This window comes from Natrix helvetica, assembly GCF_964273705.1.
Source record: "Natrix helvetica genome assembly, chromosome: Z".
Lineage (NCBI taxonomy): Eukaryota > Metazoa > Chordata > Lepidosauria > Squamata > Natricidae > Natrix > Natrix helvetica.
The window spans coordinates 112,400,436-112,420,256 of NC_138554.1; the positions used below are offsets into that span (position 1 = coordinate 112,400,436).

At 35.7% G+C, this 19,821-nt stretch overlaps 1 protein-coding gene across 2 annotated transcripts in view; it reads left to right on the plus strand.

Moving 5' to 3' along the window:
- Positions 1 to 19,821, plus strand: part of DNAJC1 (DnaJ heat shock protein family (Hsp40) member C1) — a 112,512-nt gene that overhangs the window by 14,054 nt on the left and 78,637 nt on the right. Inside the window, exons 2-3 of one of the 2 annotated variants that reach the window (XM_081971696.1) lie at positions 15,898 to 15,999; positions 16,687 to 16,733. In XM_081971696.1, the coding sequence (XP_081827822.1) occupies positions 15,898 to 15,999; positions 16,687 to 16,733 (149 nt within the window). The remainder of the gene's footprint in view (positions 1 to 15,897; positions 16,000 to 16,686; positions 16,734 to 19,821) is intronic. The other variant, XM_081971697.1, reaches the window with a different exon arrangement.

Below are 19,821 nucleotides of genomic sequence, written 5' to 3' on the forward strand. Positions count from 1 at the left end.
AGACAGACTTTCAGTGAAAATTTGACAACGAGCCCTTTCCAAAGCAAGTTGGTCACTGCTTCAATCCAATATTAGAGTTGTAATGTATCTGCTCTTATGTACTGAGAATGATGAACAACGAGGTATGATTGTGATTTTTATGTCTATCATTGATTCTAGAAACAAAGTAACCTATTATGTTGCTTTTATTTATTTAAAGCAGCTTGCATTGTGTGCAGTTACTAAAAACAAGAGAGCTTCATGCATTTAACCAGTGCTTACCACGATTGGTAGGATTATCACATTCTGTGTCTGTGAATTCCTCCAATTAAATGTGTGAAAGAACCAGTGCTTTGGGGTTTTGATGAAAGGCAATGGTATTGGTACACGTATGAGTAGTTGCCTAGCAACTGCCTGCATGAGTCCTCTAATTCCACCCTCGTATTATTAGAGCTTGTTTCATGTTCACAAGACATGGGAAACATACACTGGTCCAACTTGAAAAAGATGCTTGCTTGAGTTGACAGTCTTCTTGGATCATTTTTTTTTTTAAATAGGAGTCACTGTATTTCATTATTAGCACTAAAAAGTTGGTGTTTTCACATCTTTCCTTTTCTGGGGGGCGGCAATGAATCATGGATTACAATTCCTGGCTATTTTTAAAGATCTAATGGAAGTGATTGTAGATAAAGCTGGGTTTCAGTAAATACAGTTTTCAAATACTACACTGTGAACATTTTCTAACAGAATTGGGAGTGGGGAGATAGCTTTTAAAAATTGGCTTTATGGATCCTGATGCCATAAATTAGGAAGATGTGCACAAGGATGGATTTTTTTACCCATCTTATTGTGCTGTTTTTAGGCAGGACTATCAGAAGCAAAGAACAAGATTTACTTTAGTTGCAATATCTACCATGAGCTATATTATTCTATTAAACGGTATGGTTTAACTAATCTGAGCACATTTAAGAAGCAACAGCTGTTGATCGCTGATCCAGGTGAGGCCTTCTTAAGAGAGAAAGTGGTGCTGTTGTTCACTCCTTCTCAATGTACCTAAGCCTTTTAAAATTTGCTGCAGGTAATACTACCCGAAAGTCATTTTTCTACAGGAAAATGAATGCTGGGTGGATTTAAACCGTATTACTATTTATCTTTTATGCTACAAATTTTATCTTGGGAAAAGACCGATGGGAGAGAAGTCATTATTTTAGAAATGGAAGTAGAGAAGCTAAATGATGAGTGATTTTGTTCAAGGGCATCAATGACACTAATAGAACTTGAAGTCTCTCAGCCTCTAACCTGAACATAGTCAAACATATTAATTACTCAGGTTTTTCCTCCACTTATGCTATGCAATAATGGATTTCACCCCCAAAAATATGGTGATGTTGCCAGACTAGTCAAGGTGCATTTCCATTTTCTACTAGTGGCAACATAATTTCCATCATGGAGATATGCAGCCTGAAGACGCTGTTTTAATAAAATCTAACAAAAGACATAAGAATAATTGTGCTTGATCATGCCCAGGATTTTGATAGTGTCTTATTTTCCTGTGCACTGCTTGGAGAGTCCAAGCAATGAGGAATCTTTTTTCTTGGCCACACCTCCTGGTGTTGCTTAGCGCCAGATTTTTTTCCTCAATCTGGCCTGTTTAGGGACTATTTGTATGAGCTCCAGCTACTAATTTAGTTCAGTCTTGGACTCTCCATTCTCCTTCTTAATTTTTTTCTTTTTCCTTGGTCTATAGTTTTCCCCCCACTAGTTAGAATTGATTTTTAGAATTTTTAATGGTTTTTTCCCCCTTTAACTTGCGTTCATCGGCTTCAGAGAGACTTGGAGGTAGGCGTTGAGGTGGGGGGGGTGCTCCGCTCGCTGCGCTGCTTCAGGACGGCAGCGGGAAACTGCCGGAATGCTTTTAAAAGTGCGGCCCGGTGGCAAGGCTTCTGGCAGCTGCCAGAAGCGAGCGCTTTACTTGATTAACCCTTGGGAAGGCACAGCTGGCCGCGGAGAAGTGTGTGGCCGGTCTAAAGCTTGTGGCCACCATTTTCTCTCTCCTCTCACCTTCGCACCCTTACAGTGGCCATTTTGGAAGGGCTTTTTTTTGTGCCCTTTTCCAACAGCTCCCAAACACTCATTCACGCTTCGCAGTTAGCTGCAGGGTGGTCAGCTGGCCCTTGTTCGGGTATCCAGCAGGGCCACTGCCATCCCCAGCAATCTTAAGGGTGGCGCTGGTGTGTTGACCACCTGGTGGTCATACACTGGCAAAGGGAGAATTGTGCCTCTAGCTCCAGTGACTCTCTCTGCCTTATCTGCTTGGTCTTGCAGCCACAGCTGCATTTCCATCATCGCACCTCCTGTTTAAGTGGTTGGCATTCCATCGGACTCCTTTCAGAGCCCCAGCCTTCTCCATTCGGCTTCCTCTCATTGACTGTTTCCAGATTAATCACTAGCTGCCTGTCAACTGCTCCAATGGCAGCCACCAGAGTCTCCATCACCATCTGATTCCACCTGTCTAGGTCCACTTGGCTGAAGATCGTGCTACCAAGCCATGGAGCAGCCTGGACCATCTGCCTCCCTTGACGATAGACCAGGACCCTCCCAGGCCCCTAGCCAGGGAACTTCCTCAGGCGAGGGCAAGATGGCAAGGAACGGCAGGATGGCCAGTCAGGATAGTCATCCCTACCAAGCTCCATCCACGGTGGCGGTCAGGGATGCCGAACAGCGACAACGGGCTCTCGAAAACAGTTTGAAGAGGCCCAGCACTAGGCACCAGTGGAGGCCTCACAACCCACTACTCAAGTTGAGCTGGTCTTCCTGCCACCCCCAAGGGGGGACCCCAGTCCATTATTGATGAGGAGGTGGAGTCCCAAGATTTGTCTCCGGATAGGTTGCTGGCAGACCCGGGCTCTCCTACCCCTCCTTCTGTATCTGAGCTGGGACCCACTCACGTGGGGCCCATTCCTGGAGGGTTTACTGACTCTTCCATTGCCCAACAGGGTCCCTCCTCTTGGGGCGGGCCTGACACCAGAGAAGCTCAGGAACCTGAATTATCCACCCACATGCAAGCAATTGTCACCCGCGCCATCTCCTAGGGCATAGCCGAGGGGCTCCAAAAGAGAGACTAATTATCAGTTAATCCTACTGCATCTCAGCCCAGGCAGGAGGCTACCACTACTGCCAGGCAGGTCCGACATCCTTTTCTGGAATCCTCGGTGCTCAGCGAGGCTTCCATTTTGGAGGACTCAGATCAGGAGGAGCAGGAGCTTTCGGAGGATGAGGACCTTCCCCCGGATGCCCCTGCCTTCTCCTGTCTCTTTAAGACCAGTTTATTTAAGTCCATTTTGCATAAGGCTAAGAACACCACTCAAGTGGGTACCAAGACCAAGGGATCCTCGGATTCCACCCTGGCTAATCCTAACGACAGCATGTTTAATGTACAGGCTCCTCAGCAGGACCTGGTTCCGGTTCCCAGGCTCTTCATGGATGTTATTTAGCAGCAATGGGTCCAACCTGGTTCCCTGGCTGCTCCCAGTGGCGGGGACAAAAAGTTGTATTCAGTGGATCCCGTGCGGGAGGACATTTTGGTCCTGCCTACTGTAGACCCTCCTATAGCGGCCCTCACTTCTAACTCGGTCCTACTTGCCTATTAGAAGGCCACAAGGTGGAGGACAAGAAAGCGGAGAAGGCCTGTCATAAGACCCACTTGGCAGCTGCCTGGGCCATTAAGGCGTCTTCCTCTGTGTCTTTTTTCAACAGGACTTCTATCATTTGGCTACAGGAACTTTAGGCTAAACTATTGGCGGGAGACACTCGTCTTCGCCAGGATATAACAAAAATTATTGCAGCGGCATAGTACTTGGCTAATGCCTTCCTTAACGCAGTTAAATTCGCTTCTAGGGCATTAGTCTCCAATGTGACGTCCCACCGCCTTGTGTGGCTTCGCCATTGGCAGGCGGACAAGAAGAACAAGTGGAAGTTGGCTTCTGCCCCGTTCAAGGTGACTAAATTGTTTGGGGAAGTCTTAGATCCCTTTTTGATCGAATCTAAGGATAAGCGAAAGATCCTGCCTACCTTAAACATAAAACAGGACCGCAAGTCCACTCCCTATTTCAGGTGGCAGTCCTTTCATTACAATGAATCCGCAGGCTCCTCCTCCTCCTCGAACAGATCAGTTAATCAGTCAGCAGACAGGTCCCAGGACAGATAGTCCTTTCGAGACAGGGGTAGGCAGCAGTTCAACTTCCGCAGATCCAACCGCGGCGGGACTTCCAACAGACCCTTCCGCAAATCCAAGTGACCATCACCGATCCCCTCCCATCGGGGGACGGCTTCAACTGTTCACCCCCCAATGGGAACAGACCACAGAGGATGCCTGGGTCCTCCAGATCATCAGGGAGGGACTCTCACTAGAATTCCTCTCTCGGCCCCCTCAGAACTTCGTTCGCTGCCCAACCCCCTCTTGCCCTAAAGAGAGAGCTCATGACCCAGGAGATCCACCATCTCCTGGAGATCAATGCTGTAGAGCAGATACCACCCAACCAGGAAGGGAAGGGATTCTACTCCACCCTCTTCCTGGTCCCCAAGAGCTCAGGGGGGTAGAGGGCAATCTTGGACCTCAATAACCTCAATTGTCACATCGCATACAGGAGGTTCAAGATGCAATCCATGCAGACCATCCTTGCAGGGATTCGCCAGCGGGACCTCGTGACGTCCGTCGACTTAAAGGAGGCTTATCTACTCATCCCAATTCGGCCACAACACCAAGCAATGCACAGGAAAATGACCATTGGCTTACCTGAAGGGTCCTTTTCTGTGCACTGCGGGAGAGTCCAACCCACCCTGGTTCTTTGGGTCCAGGGATTCGAGACCATCATGTCACCTTGGGCTTTCTTCTATTGCATCATCACACTTCCAGCCTTCACTGGTTCCAGGACTCATAAAAAATCTGGCGCTAAGCAACACCAGGAGGTGTGGCCAAGGAAAAAGATTCCTCAGTGCTAGGGCAACCAGACTAATTTAACCCATTGCTTGGACTCTCCTGCAGTGCACAGAAAAGGATCCTTCAGGTAAGCCAATGATCATTTTCCATGGTGACTAATCATATGCCTTTGGAAACAACATAAACAGAATACAAATATACTCACAGATACTGGCAGTAAATATTAGCTTAGTTTAATTTATTGATTAGCCCATAGGCTGTATCAAAATATAAAGTTCCAAACACAAATTATTAATAAAATTCTATAAAAGCAATTTAAAATGAAATTGGAGTTAAAATATAATAATCTGATATATAGATAAATAAAATAATATAATATTTCTGTATCAGCATAAATATTAAGAAAATGGATAAATTTAAAAACCTGGGGGGGGGGAAACCCCAGCATGCATGTGAAGTTAGAATTATTTGCTACATGATAAGCTCTAATGTAATGAGCTTTTATTAACTTATACTGAATCTCCTTTATATCATTATTGGATATTAAATATCAGTCTTACTTCATTTGTGAGCAAGATAAAATATTGGAATACATATTGTGTTTAATATGGATGCAAAGAAAAGAATGACCTCTATCAGTTGCATTATGGTTTTTTAAAAAAAATTAGTGGGGTTAGTGATTTCATTTTCAATATGTAGCTTAAAGAGAGCTAAGTAGAACTTTTTGAATTATTGAGTCATTCAACTTTACTCCTAAGGCATTGTTACATATTGGTGTCTCTAGTTGTGTTTTTATACTGTATATAAAAAGATTAATTTTTAAAGAATCAGTTTTGACTTCTTACCACTTGATGGCAGTGAAGGAGCTAAAGTTGGTAGGAAAAGTTCAGGCCAGATTCTTTTATGGATTACGAAATGTAGAGGTAACAAAGGAAGTTTCTGACACTTTTATATTATTCCTAATTGTAGATGATCCTGCAAGTGAAATTAATGGAAAAGAACACCTCTAGATGGAGCTTCAGCACTTTCTAAAGGGAAAGCTGCTTTTCAGCCTTAAACTGAATTTTACAAGTTCATTCAAAGTTATTTTTTCCTTCTTTGTGTGTAGAAAATAAGTCTGCAATATCCAATGAAAATGTCTTTAGAACTATTGCTTATTTTCCAATATAAATAGTCTCGAGAGAAAAAAATCGGAAAAATTTAGATAGGAAGGAAAATGCAAGTACAATTAATAGTATGGAGACTATTAAATGTTCAAATGAACTAGTTCTAAAGGCTTCCATAATTTAGATTAAAGTTAGAAAATTAAAAGAAAGATGTACTTCAATGGCATTTTGGAAAAAAGATGAACATATTTTAAAAATGTATTTTTTTTTTATTAATGAATTGTTTTAATTTTGGTTTCATCAAAAAAGGATTGACATTTTACAATTTTGAATTAAGTTCATTTTCTTATTCCTGTACCATTTTGTTTTCTTTGTCCTCTTGTTGTTTTTGTCATCCTTTTTTCTTTCTTGAGGACTGGCATTGAAAGTGCTGTTTACTCAGTAAGCTTTGTTTTGATACTTTTATCTTCTGTTGAAGATGATCTGCACAAAACCATGCTACAGAAAAATATATATGGGAATAAGTCTCTTCAAATAATGAAGTCAAAACACAAATAGGCACAAACCAAAACTAAAAATAAATTACATTATCAGATTTTTAAAGGATAAGTTTTGTGGATCTTCTGGTGACAAAAAGCAATGAAAAGAAAGTCAATTTTAAGTGTGCTGTGCTAACGCTGGGGGTTCTGTAGATATTCATTGTGGCTGCTGCAAAAATCTTGAAAAAAAATTAAACCATTTAATTATCCTGATAAAAAAGCAAAACGGTAAATAACCATCATATTTAATGATACGAGATTGGTCTTAATGGAGAAAATGATTGATGTTGCCTTAGGGTACAGCCAGCAATCCAAGGCAAAAGGCTCTAATAATAAATTATTTGGAAGTACTGGGTAGGTTAACAACTGATCTCACTGATGTGAATGGCGTCAGAGAGGTATGAATTTTTTCAGAAGAACATTTCATGTGTATCTGTCATTAACAGTTGATTATACAACACCATAGTTGTGATCTCTGGTCTTTACTAATAGCTTTCAAGGAAGCCTTCTGGCATTTGTAATCATATTAGCATGTATGTTACAATATTGTGCATCTTTTGTTACACCATCAACTTCCTTATAGCTTTTTCAGCAGCAATTTTGTTGCAGAGCCATTCAATAAATTTAGAAATAAATTTCTGGGTGGCTCTTGAAGCAAACATAATTTCGGCAGCAAATATTTTTTCTTGTTTTAGTACATCCCTTTTCTTTCCCAGAGAATTTGCATTGGCATTTTTAAACTACTGAAAGTATCCATATGCCTTCAGCCTTTGGATGAATAAAAGTCATCTTGAAAGACTGATTTTGAAAATAGTGAAATTTAGATTTTGGTGAATTTACAGGGAAGAGATCTTAGAAGACAACTTGATGGGAGTTTATTTCTGTCACCTTATAAAGTGCATTTATTTAAGCAATAAATGTATAAATGATTATCAGGTCCCATTTATAGTAGTTATTTCTTGAGTGGCCTGTAAAAAGACTGAAGAAGAGTCTGGTTTTCTAGTGTTAGATTCACATTTAGAATTACCTAAATAATGGAATCATGGTCAAAAATTATTTGCTATAATGAAACTGGTTTAATATTCTGCCAGATTTCATAGCCTGTCAGCCCATTGATCTTTTTCTACAACCTAGATTTAACTGGAGATTGTTTGCTCTTATGTTTTCCATTACAGAAGAAACTGAATTAATGCCCAGATGACAGGGCTGCTGGAAACAAAGAAACAAACAAACAAAACCCCTCATCTGTGTCATATCAACATATCTGAATAAACTCCCATTTCCAGATTATAGTATATGAAAAATTAAATAAAGCAATTTAATTTAAAGTAACATATGGGGCCATTTGGAATAAGAATTTCATACATTTGTACTGCAGATTATTCATTCCCAGTTAATTTTCTTCTCAGTACTTTCCACATGGCTCTTCGATAGGCATTTTTTATCAGTGCCTTTTCTGAAAATAGTTGAGACAACCTTGGACTTTAGCTATTAGGCTGTTTTCTTCAAATGTGTCACATGCTATGGAAAAAGATCACAATTAATTGTTCAGTGGATAGATTTATGGCTATGAAATATTCCTCACTAAGCTGTAGTAAAGGAAAAAGCGGATATGCTAATTTTTAAAAATATGTTTGTGCAACATATTGAAAATTGGTTCCAAAGATACAGAATTATAATATATAGACTGCTTTTCTATAAAAAAAAATTCAAAAGAGGTTGTGTCCAAATTGGAAATTGTGTTTTTAAAGAGTGCATTTCATTTCAACAGCGTGGAAATGATGGAGAAGCATCAGATGAACCAATAATAGTCTTACCATTTATTTGCTGAAAAAAAAATTCTTGCCACAAAAATGAAAGCAAATCACCACAACACCACTTTGTCAGAGCAGGGCTATGTCTAAAAAAATTATGTAGTAAAACATTGCCATGCTATTTGGCTGTAATGATGCTAATTTAGACATAAACTTGACTTGTTTCTATAGAGTTGAGTCAACTGACTGCTAAGGTATTACGTGCATTTGCACAAATAGCTCAAAGATTTTGGTAACTTCTTAACAATTCTAATGTCTTAATTCTGTGCATTGGGGAATTTTTCAGGAAACGAAATAGTGCTGTTTTATGAATCCTGATGAGGAGACATTTAGGTATCTAATGAAGTGGAATAAACTGTCACCTGCATAGGGTGCAGTGTCAGCTTATCTCCTCCAGAATGCAGATGAAATCCTTTGTAAGCATGACCTTTATGTTCATATTTATATTCCCTCCCACTAATTTTTTAAGCAAAATAAAACCCATGAAAGGAACATCTGCAAATTTAGTGTTTTTATGCTCTTCATGGTTGAGTTAGTATGTTCCACCAGTTCTTAAGCCAACAGAAAGCAATATTTGCATAAAATTTGCTACCTCTACTGGTGATGCCTACTCTGTTTTAGACATGATATCTTAAACTAGAACTGTTCTTTTTTATGTTGTCTTGTATAGGACACTATACACAACAGATCCTCTGGTATCCATTTGATACATCCGTTGGTTTTTCTTGTCATCAAACTTCAGACTTCACCAATTACTATATTTGAGGTTGAGGGTAGAAGAAGCAAGTTTTAACAGATGCATAGACAATCTTGTTTAAATCACTCAAATTTTGCTCAGGTTTCATGCAGATGTTTTGTGAGGGAACACTAAAAAAGAGTCCAATTATTAGTAAATTCAAATGATCCATTTTCAAATAGCACTTAAATTGTATTCAACAGCTACCTGAACAACAGCTGATAAGCATCAGAGACAACCATTCTGTTTTCTAGGTTACCATGTTATACCTTCTACCACTAATGTTTGGGTCAAAGATCTAGTTGATAGAGGGGGATCCAGTTTGGAAAAAAAACAATATCTTTTGAGTAATGCTCTGCTTGGTCTTCTGGATCCTTTTTTAAAAGCAGAAAGTGTGTTTCATATAATTACTAGACACAGAGATTGTACAAAGCAATGAATTTTGTATAAAAAAGCTATCAATGATATATGAAAATTTCTAACTTGTTATTTATTTAGATAAATCCTAGTTGACTTTGCAGTCATGGTTTTCTGTTGGGAGGAATGGTAATGAATAATTTTTAATTGGAATCAATTGAATGCATGATGCTTAACAGAAAGTCTGTTTATTCCATTATTCTCCCATGTTCTGCAGTTTGTTTTTAATGCATGACACCAAAATGAAGAACAATCAATTTTTGTGCTTGATGTAAATCCCCTCTTTTGAGGATGGATGAAGAAAATGATTAAAAGAAATTAGGAAGGTAGGATAGGGGAGAGAGAGAGAGAGGGAGAGAAAGAGAGATTAAATTTTGTAATTACTTATATAAACACAGGTAATCTTCAATTTAAAATGGAATTGGTCCTGAAAATTACATCGCTAAGTGATGTGGTTGTTAAGTGAGTGTGAGAGTTGCCAGTTGGGACTGGATTGCAAAGACCATTGTATTCACCATTCAATATCATTGTAATTTCAAATGGGGGGGGGGGGAGTCTTCCTTCATGCTGGCTGAGCTTGGTTGTTCTCTTTTGGTGTAAGTAGCATTATACAGAGTGTAGAAAAGTAAGCCAAGAAAATAAGGCATGAGATAAGAAAAGGAATTGCAAATGTCTGTGGATATTCTCAGTCATCCAGGTCATAGTTGTCTCAAAAGGTATTTTTTCAAAAGGCAGTTGGACTTTTTCTTGAGGAAGAAAATGTTGCTTCCTCAGTGAGGTTGAGGAGCGAAGCGTTTTCTTCCTCAAGGAAAAAAAAACCAATCCAGTTGTTGCTTTGAAAAAGCATCTTTGAAACAAAAGAAATTATAGTTTAAATATTAACAATTTCTCATTTATGTCTAACCATATTATTCTTCATTCCATTATATCTAAACATTCCCTTATGTTTCCTCTTTGCCTTTAAACCTCTGTCCTTTCTCTCTTTGAGGACCATATTAGCTCCCTGTAACCACAGCTCTTTCAGTATGCCACCCAGAGTTGCTTCAACAGAGATGGGTGGCATATAAATTTAATAAATAAAGTACCTCTGCCTCTCAACTAATTCTTTCATATATGTTTTTTGCATTTTGCTCCTATTTTTCTTATAAGACCAAGCTACCTGAATTTTGTTTCAAAAGATCACACTTTTATTTTCATATTGATTCAACAACCATTGTTTTGCCATATCTCTTTCTATTTTGCTAACCATGTTTCTTAATTACTTCATTCCAATAGTGCTCAACTTTTTATGTTTCTTCTGACATCTTTATAGCAAAATGGGCAAAAGAATACTCTTATAAATGTCATACTCTTGCAAATTTTCTATTTTTCCAGTAAATAGTTAAACTTTTATGAAGGCACATGAAGTAATCTTGAAATCATTTGTTCTATTTTTTCCATCAAACATGTTTTGGTCTTTGATACCATTAATTTTCAGATCTATAATCCTCTATAATTACCATTGTCCCTATATTAATTTCTGAAATATTCCTTCCAATTTTCCATCTGTTTAGCTGCCCCTCTTTATTTTTATGTCCATCTGGTGGGAACTCTAGTTTAGTCTTCTTCACTTCCAAAACTATTTTTCTTTCAGTCAAGATTGCTCTGTATTTTCTCTGCTTCCTTTGTTCTTAGCTATTCATTGGGGTCTTTCACCATATTCTTTGCAATATAGATTATTTTTGTCTCTATATACATACAACATTTTATTGCCATTTTTGTAGCAATAATTTGTATGTGCATCTTTCTTATTAATGGCCTCTTATCATTCCATCAAACATATTTTTAATAATTTCCATTAGCATAATTCTATACTCTTCTGTGGCATACTATAACATAATTATATTAGCTATGTTCTAAACTGCTTCAACAACATATTTCCTGGAGTCTACTTTTGTGATAAAAAATTAACTTCTAATACTTTTTCATAAAGAACTCATACTTTTTCTTCTTATAACAGTTCAACTCTAGTTTCTTTTGTTTCTTTCCTACTTCTATTTCTTTCCAAGATCCAGTATTGACATTACACTAAAAAAAGTCTGTTCCTCATTTAAAAATTCTCATTTTCTCTTTTATTAGATAGAACCTCTGTTATACATAAAGAGCTTAAAGATGTATGCTTTTCTATTTGAAATCATTTAGATATATTTTAAATTTCATTTCATTTTTAATTCCTATTTTTCATTTCTCATTTTTTTACTAAGATACAATGTTATGAGTTCATGTATATGAGATATGTATGTATCTCTCTTCTGCCCAACATGGCTTTGATCAATCAGGTTTTTACACAATGCTGTTTAGGAAAACAGAGAAGGTTAAATTTAAGAGATTCTTAGATCTACTCCTGTTCCATAGTAGTAGTAAAGACTATTTTGGCCAACTTTAGCATGTTTGAGGCAATATGTCATAAATGCTAGCAAAGCTCAGTTTATTGTGCATATGATCACAGTATTTTGTGCGAATTAGGAGCTCTAATTTAAAAACAGTTTGCAAGTCAAGACGCTGTGCCTATAATCTACTAGTTGAAAATGCAAGTAATATACCGAACAAGCGCTGAGGATACAAACTCTATTTTCATTGATTAAGTTAAACTGATACTCTTAACGTTTCTGTTCACAGTTCTTCCATTAGACAGAAATAAGGTACAGAATGAGAGACTATGGGTTAAGTGCTGGGTTTGGTACTACATCCAGTATACATATTAAATGTAGAAAGGAATCAAGTTTGTAATAGACCGAGAAGTGGTCTGATTTGGAGTTATAACAGTAGGCATTAATTTCTTAATAATAGAAAAATAGTAAACAAATGAAAGACCTAAGGCTAGCTCAGCGTGAACATTAATTGAATTCTTAATATGAATTTATTTATTTATTAAACAAATTAATATGGCCACCTAACCCATATGCAGGTGATCCCTGACAGATTACAACTTTAAAAGTCCACAGCATAACAACCAGACGCAGCTGCTCTTCCATGGGAGCAGCAACACAATTGGATCAACTACTTGATCAGCTCCATCCGCATTCTAATTAACTGAAAAATATCAAAATAATACCCCTGCCATGGTTTGCTTTTATTTTCAGTTTGTCTAATTCTAGTGATTTTTAAACTTTTATATGAATAAGAGAATGCCATATGCATAAATTAATAGCAGATAGTGAAATTAGAAGTGCCTTAAGCAAAATAGAAATTTAGAAAAAAATAGTTCTATTCCGTAATGATAAAGCATGATATTGCAGTTATTTATTTTCTGTATTAATTTTGCAGAAAATAAGCACAGAATTATTTTTAGTCAAGGCCCATCTTTTGTGATTATTACTCCAGAGTAGTTAGTTGACTAAAAGTAATATCAGGTTCGGTAATTTATTTATTTTTTAGGTTTTGAAAATACAAAATTATTGCCATCCGATGCAACTGCTGTGATAAAAAAAGTATTGGAATTGGATGGTTTATAAATTCAAATTAATAAAATAAATATTTTCTGGATTCTGAATGACAAAAAGTCTAAATCACAAATGTTAGAAGGGTGGGTGGGAACTGTACCATATATTGGGAAAGTAGTAAGATGGGAAAGTTGATAGGATTGTTGAAATTTTAAGAAAGGGATTGTAAAAAAAAAAGTAATGGATGAGGAATTGTCTGCTTCGTCAAGATTTAGAATAAGAATAGTTTTCTTGGAGCAAGAAAAGTTGCAGTTCTGATGAGTATGTTTTGGTGAAAATACCCTTATAAAAAGTATTTTGAGTTATTTTCATTTGTCAAACGCTGTTAATCCAAATTAAGTTTACTTTAGCCTTTTGGATATGCAGAAAATATTAAATGGTTAAAATGATAAAAAAAACCTGTACATTGCTGACTGTGGTATGGAAATTATGTATGTTTATCAGTAATATGATACATGAGAAAAGCAATTAAATATTACAACATTGGAATTTTACAGAGTTTGGTCTTCACAAGCACTAGTGTTAATCAAAACATGACTGAGTACTAAACATGCATCTTCCCTAGTTTACCCTCACTCCTACCTTCCCTCCTCCTTCCTCTTAGGATTTAATCACAATTAAGTGACAGATGCTGAATGCAATTTGTCATAGTGTAATTGACTGCAAAGTCATGGTCAATATTGCCTTGGCTAACTCAACTTCTCATAGCCAAATCCAAACATAATGAAATTGTGTTAGTGAGACATCTTGCCAAAGCAGTATGTGGAAAAGTAAATTCTTAGCCTTTAAATTACTTAATTTACATATATTACAAATTGGCTTTCTATAAATAAGGTCAATTTTCACTTCATACTGACATAATTGAATATTAAAGTGAACTAACTTTGTTTCTTTTCCTCCTTTTTTGGCAATATGTAGCTTTCCTTTCAAGTGTTATTACTGTTTGAATATTTGAATAAGAGAAGCCAAAGTTTTCTACAAATAGGCATAAATTGGAATTATATTATAGGTATTAATCATAAGGATAGTTGTAAATGTCTTTTAGCCCCATCATTTTTACTAGTTTCTAGAAGCATATAAACCTCTTAAAAACCTATATTGGGAGAATATTCATTTATTTGCATGGAATTTGATTTTTAGTGAGAACAAATTTATGTTCAAGGGCCTTCATAAATGTCCTTAGGAATGTAGATTTTCAGTAAATTTTTATTACTTCACTATTGTAGCAAGATATTCTGTTTGAATTTTGGATAGGTTTTTATTTATCCAACAGGTTTTGGTACTCATACTCTCTATTAATTAGTAAAAAATGTTTCAGACATTGCACACTTCCTATATGAAAAACACTTCACAGTAGGAGCTGCATGAATGAAATTTGCAGGTGTATAAATCATATATCTTTTTCATGGCATATATGTGAGTATTGGATGTAGCTTCTCAATGCATGTATGCTATATAGTCATAGACATTCCCTCACACACAATACACCCCAATTTATTTCCTTCTGGCCTCAAATATTTTATACTATGCTATAAATCTGTAAAGTAAACATTGCTTTGTATTTGAAGGTTTGGCAGACTAATTACAGTGCTACTTTAATTGCCTTAATTTTGGTTTACAGTTTTAGAGGCTCTTTCTGCTTTGACTGATTATAGTAAGTTTGTGCATATATACTGTATTTTAGAAAATGTTCTGCATGCATACATTGAGATATTGACTGAAATTTAAATAAAACACATTTCTAAATCAAATCCTTAATTTTTGATTTTTTTGAGAAAATTTTAATCCTGTCCTAAGGTATCTTTGGGTCTTGTCTCAAAGATGCTCTTTCAAAAAGCAATTGGAATGTTTTTTTCCTTGATGAAGAAGGCATTTCACCACTCATCCTAGAAGCTTCATCAGTTCATGGTTCATGATTCACTGATGAAGTTTCTTGGATGAGAAGCAAAACATATTTTTCCTCAAGGGAAAAACAGTTTAGTTGCCTATTGAAAAAAACACCTTAGAGACAATCATGACCTGGATAACTGAGAAAATCCATAGATATCTTGTGTGCTTGAGATCCCAAAATACCACTTATTTATCAAGGACTCACCAACTGAGAAATATTGAACTAAATTGATGTGGTGGTTCTGCATACTACTCAGAATATTATATCTTTGAATATCTTTGACACAATGACTATTGAATAATCTTTTCCCTCAATAGTACATCAAATGGTATTTTACTCAGTTGTGAAAGGCAACAGGCACAGTGTCTCTTAAGAAAAGTTCTAGGAGTTAGATTCAGATACATCATTCTGTGCATTTTTTAAAAAGAAGTATTGAGATTTCCCCCAACATATAGTCAATAGGCCTTTCAAGATTAAAGAATAAAATAAACTTGAACTGCAATTTGAGGAATTGCTTTTGTTAGTATTTCTGTTTGTTTGAAAGTTCTATAAGAAATTAAAGAGATATAAATTTAGTAATAAAGCTACAGCTTTTAGCCAGTAGTGCAATTTATAGAAATAAGAAAAATCCTGAATAAAAAGATTATATTTTTGAAGATAGACAGACATATTAATTTTAATTTATTCACTTAATCTCTTAATTACCATTGAAGATTTATTTGCTCATTTTAAGGAAACAAGTATTTGAAAGTATACTGGCAAATACTGTCTTCTTATAATGAGCACATAGTACTGAAACAAGTTAAAGAGGAGAACAAAATTAGATTGACCAATTTTTCAGGCTTGTGGGCCTAACTGGCTGCATATCCTGGCTGTAAAGAATGATTGCTCAAATTACATTGCCTCAGGTCCCTGCGCTTGGTTGGCTGCCTTCTTCGATCTTAACAAGGTTCTGGAAATTCATTTCTTACAAAGTTTGCTTTGTGTTTTGTAGGATGCTCCATCAGCAGATATTAGGAAAGCTTATCGCAAGCTTTCACTGATATTACATCCAGACAAGAATAAAGATGAAAATGCTGAAACCCAGTTTAGACAAGTAAGTGATAAGTACTATTAAATTTTAAGTGATTATTAAAAATTTGAAAAATGTACCTCATTATGACTATGGTATTATGTTTAGAAATGAATTCAGGATTTTGGAAGCATTTAAGCTTTACTTTTTTCCTAAATATTTAAAAGACGATTCATATGAAACAAAACAAAAAGATAAAAGGAACATTATATAAAATAGAACTTTCTTAGATGACAATTCTTAAATTTGGGATTTAGACATTAAGGGATCTTTTTTTTGTTAGGACAAAGTCACAAGATATACTTTAGGAAATGGAAAGCAAATATTTGTACAAGATTTGGTTTACTTGTACCTTAAAATTTAGCTCTAGTTATGTTGAAATATTTTTTCCACACCACTTCACATGGAATCTGGTGGTAGATTTTATATTAGTGAACCAATAAAACGTTTTAAAATGTTTAGTATTTTTATTTTAGGCTAAATAACAATTAAACTAATATTACCTTAATTGTGGAGAAAAAATATTTAGAACCACCAAAGATGAAATATTGGTAGAAATGCTTGAGAGTTTTAAATATTTTCAAGAAATGATTTGTATTGTTCTTTGTTTGCTTTTTAAGAAAGATAGTCCAGCATTTTTGCAATTTTATAGCAAAACACTCTGGTTTTTCAATGCAGAGTTTTTGAACATAAAAGTACCTTTTATTCTAGTTGGTGGCCATATATGAGGTTTTAAAGGATGAAGAGAGAAGGCATAGGTGAGTTTATCTTGAATATATTTCAAAGCAGTATTTTCAATTCATGTAGCCACTAACATGAGCCAAGATTTCAGTGCTTCTTGCAAGGACTACGGTTTGTTTATGATTGTTACATACATTTCTAACTGTTGCTGAATTCTCAATAAGTGTGAATGGGTTTTCTTTTGAGGAAAAGAGGTTTCTATAATTGCTCACAAAATGTATTTGGATTTTTCAATTACTAACACGTTCTTGTTTAACTGTTACTTTTCTGATTGTTAATTTGATCCTCAGAACAATTCCCTCTGCCATCTTCAGGGTTTCCTCACTCCCACACCTATTTTATCAAAATGCATAGATTTAAGAACAATGAGCAAATTTAGCTTTCAATTGTTTTATGTTATTCAGTAATTTCTTTAATGGGCAAAACACAGTAAATATTTTTACTCTCCATAAGAAAAGAACATAATCAGGCAATCACTTATGCTTGGCTTGCTTTTCTCAATTCTTGTGGAATAAGAACCAAGACTTGCACAGTTTGTTAAGATGCTCAATTTAACTATTGGTGACCTAGATATTTTGGGGAAAGGAAGAAAAGGCTTACTACCAGCATAGGAGATCTATTTGAAATATCTCTAGGTTTTCAATATTCTGAGCAGGGGTGCTGAATGTTCTCTAGGGGTTCTTGGCTTTGTAGACGCCTTGGCATGACTCCAGGTCTCATAGTAGAGATTATCTACTTTCAGATAATCCTCTGTGTTGAAAGAGCCAAGGAACAGTGTTCAGAGGAGTTTTGGTGATTTTGTGTATGGTTTTTACCCTGCCTCCTACTGCACTCTTTCAGCTTGGAGTCATAGATCAAGAAAGTTTAGGAAGTTAAACAATGGGGGGTCAATGTCTTGTGTCAAATGGTTGCAAAGGTATGAGCTACTTTAAATGCAACTTCTTGCCACATACACATATGTGTGCATCATTTTTGCTATTTTGTATAATGCTTATTTTATATGCATATTATTCTTTAAGCCGACTAATACTAAAGATTTAGATTCTAAAATTATCAGCCATCTTTCTTTAATACAGCTGGAATGTCAAGGAATTGCCTTTTGTAGTTACTGGCCATGGATATTAAGTTATTTAGAAGTTTCATGTAAATATTTACACATTGTGCTCTTTTTAATGCAATTACTAAAATTATGTTAGAAATGTGTGGCATTACAGGAGTCCAATCTCTGCCCATCTTTAAGAATGAGTTACAATTAAACAAAAATTAAATTTTATGACACTTTAAATGCCTCCAAATCTCTTATGATGATCTCTTCCATGAAGCTAGGAATATGCAATAGCAGCAGGTGTTTCCTCTTAAAAGCAACAAACAAAACATCCATTCTTCTATGAGAAATCTTTCCCCAGGTATTTGCCTGCAGGAATTTTTGACTATTGGTTCACTGATTCAGTTGAAAAACTGCTGGTGTTGATTACAATATGCAGGATATTTATCTTCCTTAAATAACAGCCAATCAAGAGACAACCAAGGCTTTTAAAATGTTTTTTCCCTGTTAAAAAATATATTTTTCCCAGTTAAACAATGCATTAGTTTAATTAATTTCCTTCAAATTTGTTGGACTTAATAATATTAAAGTTTGAACATATTATTTGGATCAAAATCTTCAGCTATTTCAATTTTCAGCCTTTTTTTTTTGCCATGAACCAAATATTTTGCTCAGGGTGCAGCTGTTTTGTTTATTTTATATGCTGCAACCATCATTTTAAATATTTCTCATCAATATTGTAAAGAAAGCCAGCATATTTGAAATATGTACCAGGATTTTTAAGAAAGCTTGAGTTTCTGGTTCTATTTGTTCATAACCCAGTTTCCAATTCACAAGAAATTTGGACCTTTGGTTCCAGAGCATGTGAAAGAGAAGCTGGTACAAAGGCTGAACTTTTGAATTCCCCTTTGAATTGTTTACATGTCAAACGATCTGCATTCTGAAGTTGGAGGAATATAAACAGTAATTTGGAAATTGTTGCACAATGCCCAAAGGTTTAATATTCTACTGAGCATGGTAGATGAGAGAACAGCAGGTAAAATAATATTTTAAATTTCCATGCTTTCTATTATATGTGGATTGATAGTAGGAGTTACTTTCAAGATAGTAGTTGACTTTAGTTGCCAAATTAGAATGTAAAATTGGTGTAACTCGCTGCCCAGTTTTAATATGTAGATGATATTAAGTTGATTTCCAACAAATTATTTCCCTTTCTTTAGACAAATTTTAAAAAGTATAATCCGAATGTATTTATTTAAAAATTTTAATTATTAGAATATAGGTGTTCTGAAACTCATTTACATTCTCTCTCCCCCCTCTCTTTCCCTCTCTCTCCCTCTCTCCCACCCCCTCTCTCCTCCTCCTCCCTCCCTCCAAAACAAATGGAAGAAAAAACAATACAAAAAGAACAATGCAAAAGGAAATATCCTTCCCCACCCCATAAATATGATATATATTAACATCCTGTTTTGTATACATCCTTGTGGAAATGAAATGATGTTGAAGATTCAGTTAAATTTGGTGATAGGTTTTCAGTTCTAATCTTGTCACAATTTTAATTAAAAAAGTAGGGACTATAGCTTCTGGTTTTCATATGTGATAGCCAGTTACACTGGCCTTGTAGCCTTGAGCCGCCTAAATAAGAGGAACCAAATTTTTTGTTTAGTAACTGCATCTTTTGCAAAATAAATCTCTAGTTTGAATAAATACTTTAGGGGGGAATTTGGGAGAATCTTATTCTGACCTATATTAGTTATGAATATAGTGAATTATTTTCTCTTTATGTAATTCATAATTTGAAATGAGGAAATTAGGAGAATGGGCAAATGGAGAGAACAGAAAAAACTGCTTGAAAATCTGCTTATGTGCTTCATTTTCTTGCATGCCTTTGAAGTTTCATTCTACGTGATAGATTGATTTCTGCAAACAAGGGCTGTAATGAATTGTCTGTATACTTCCTAATTATCTAATTTCCTAAATGTGAAAAACAAGATTAAAATTATCAAAGCATTCTGACTAACTAAGGATCATTGTTTATATGTACTCCTAAAAATTAAGCA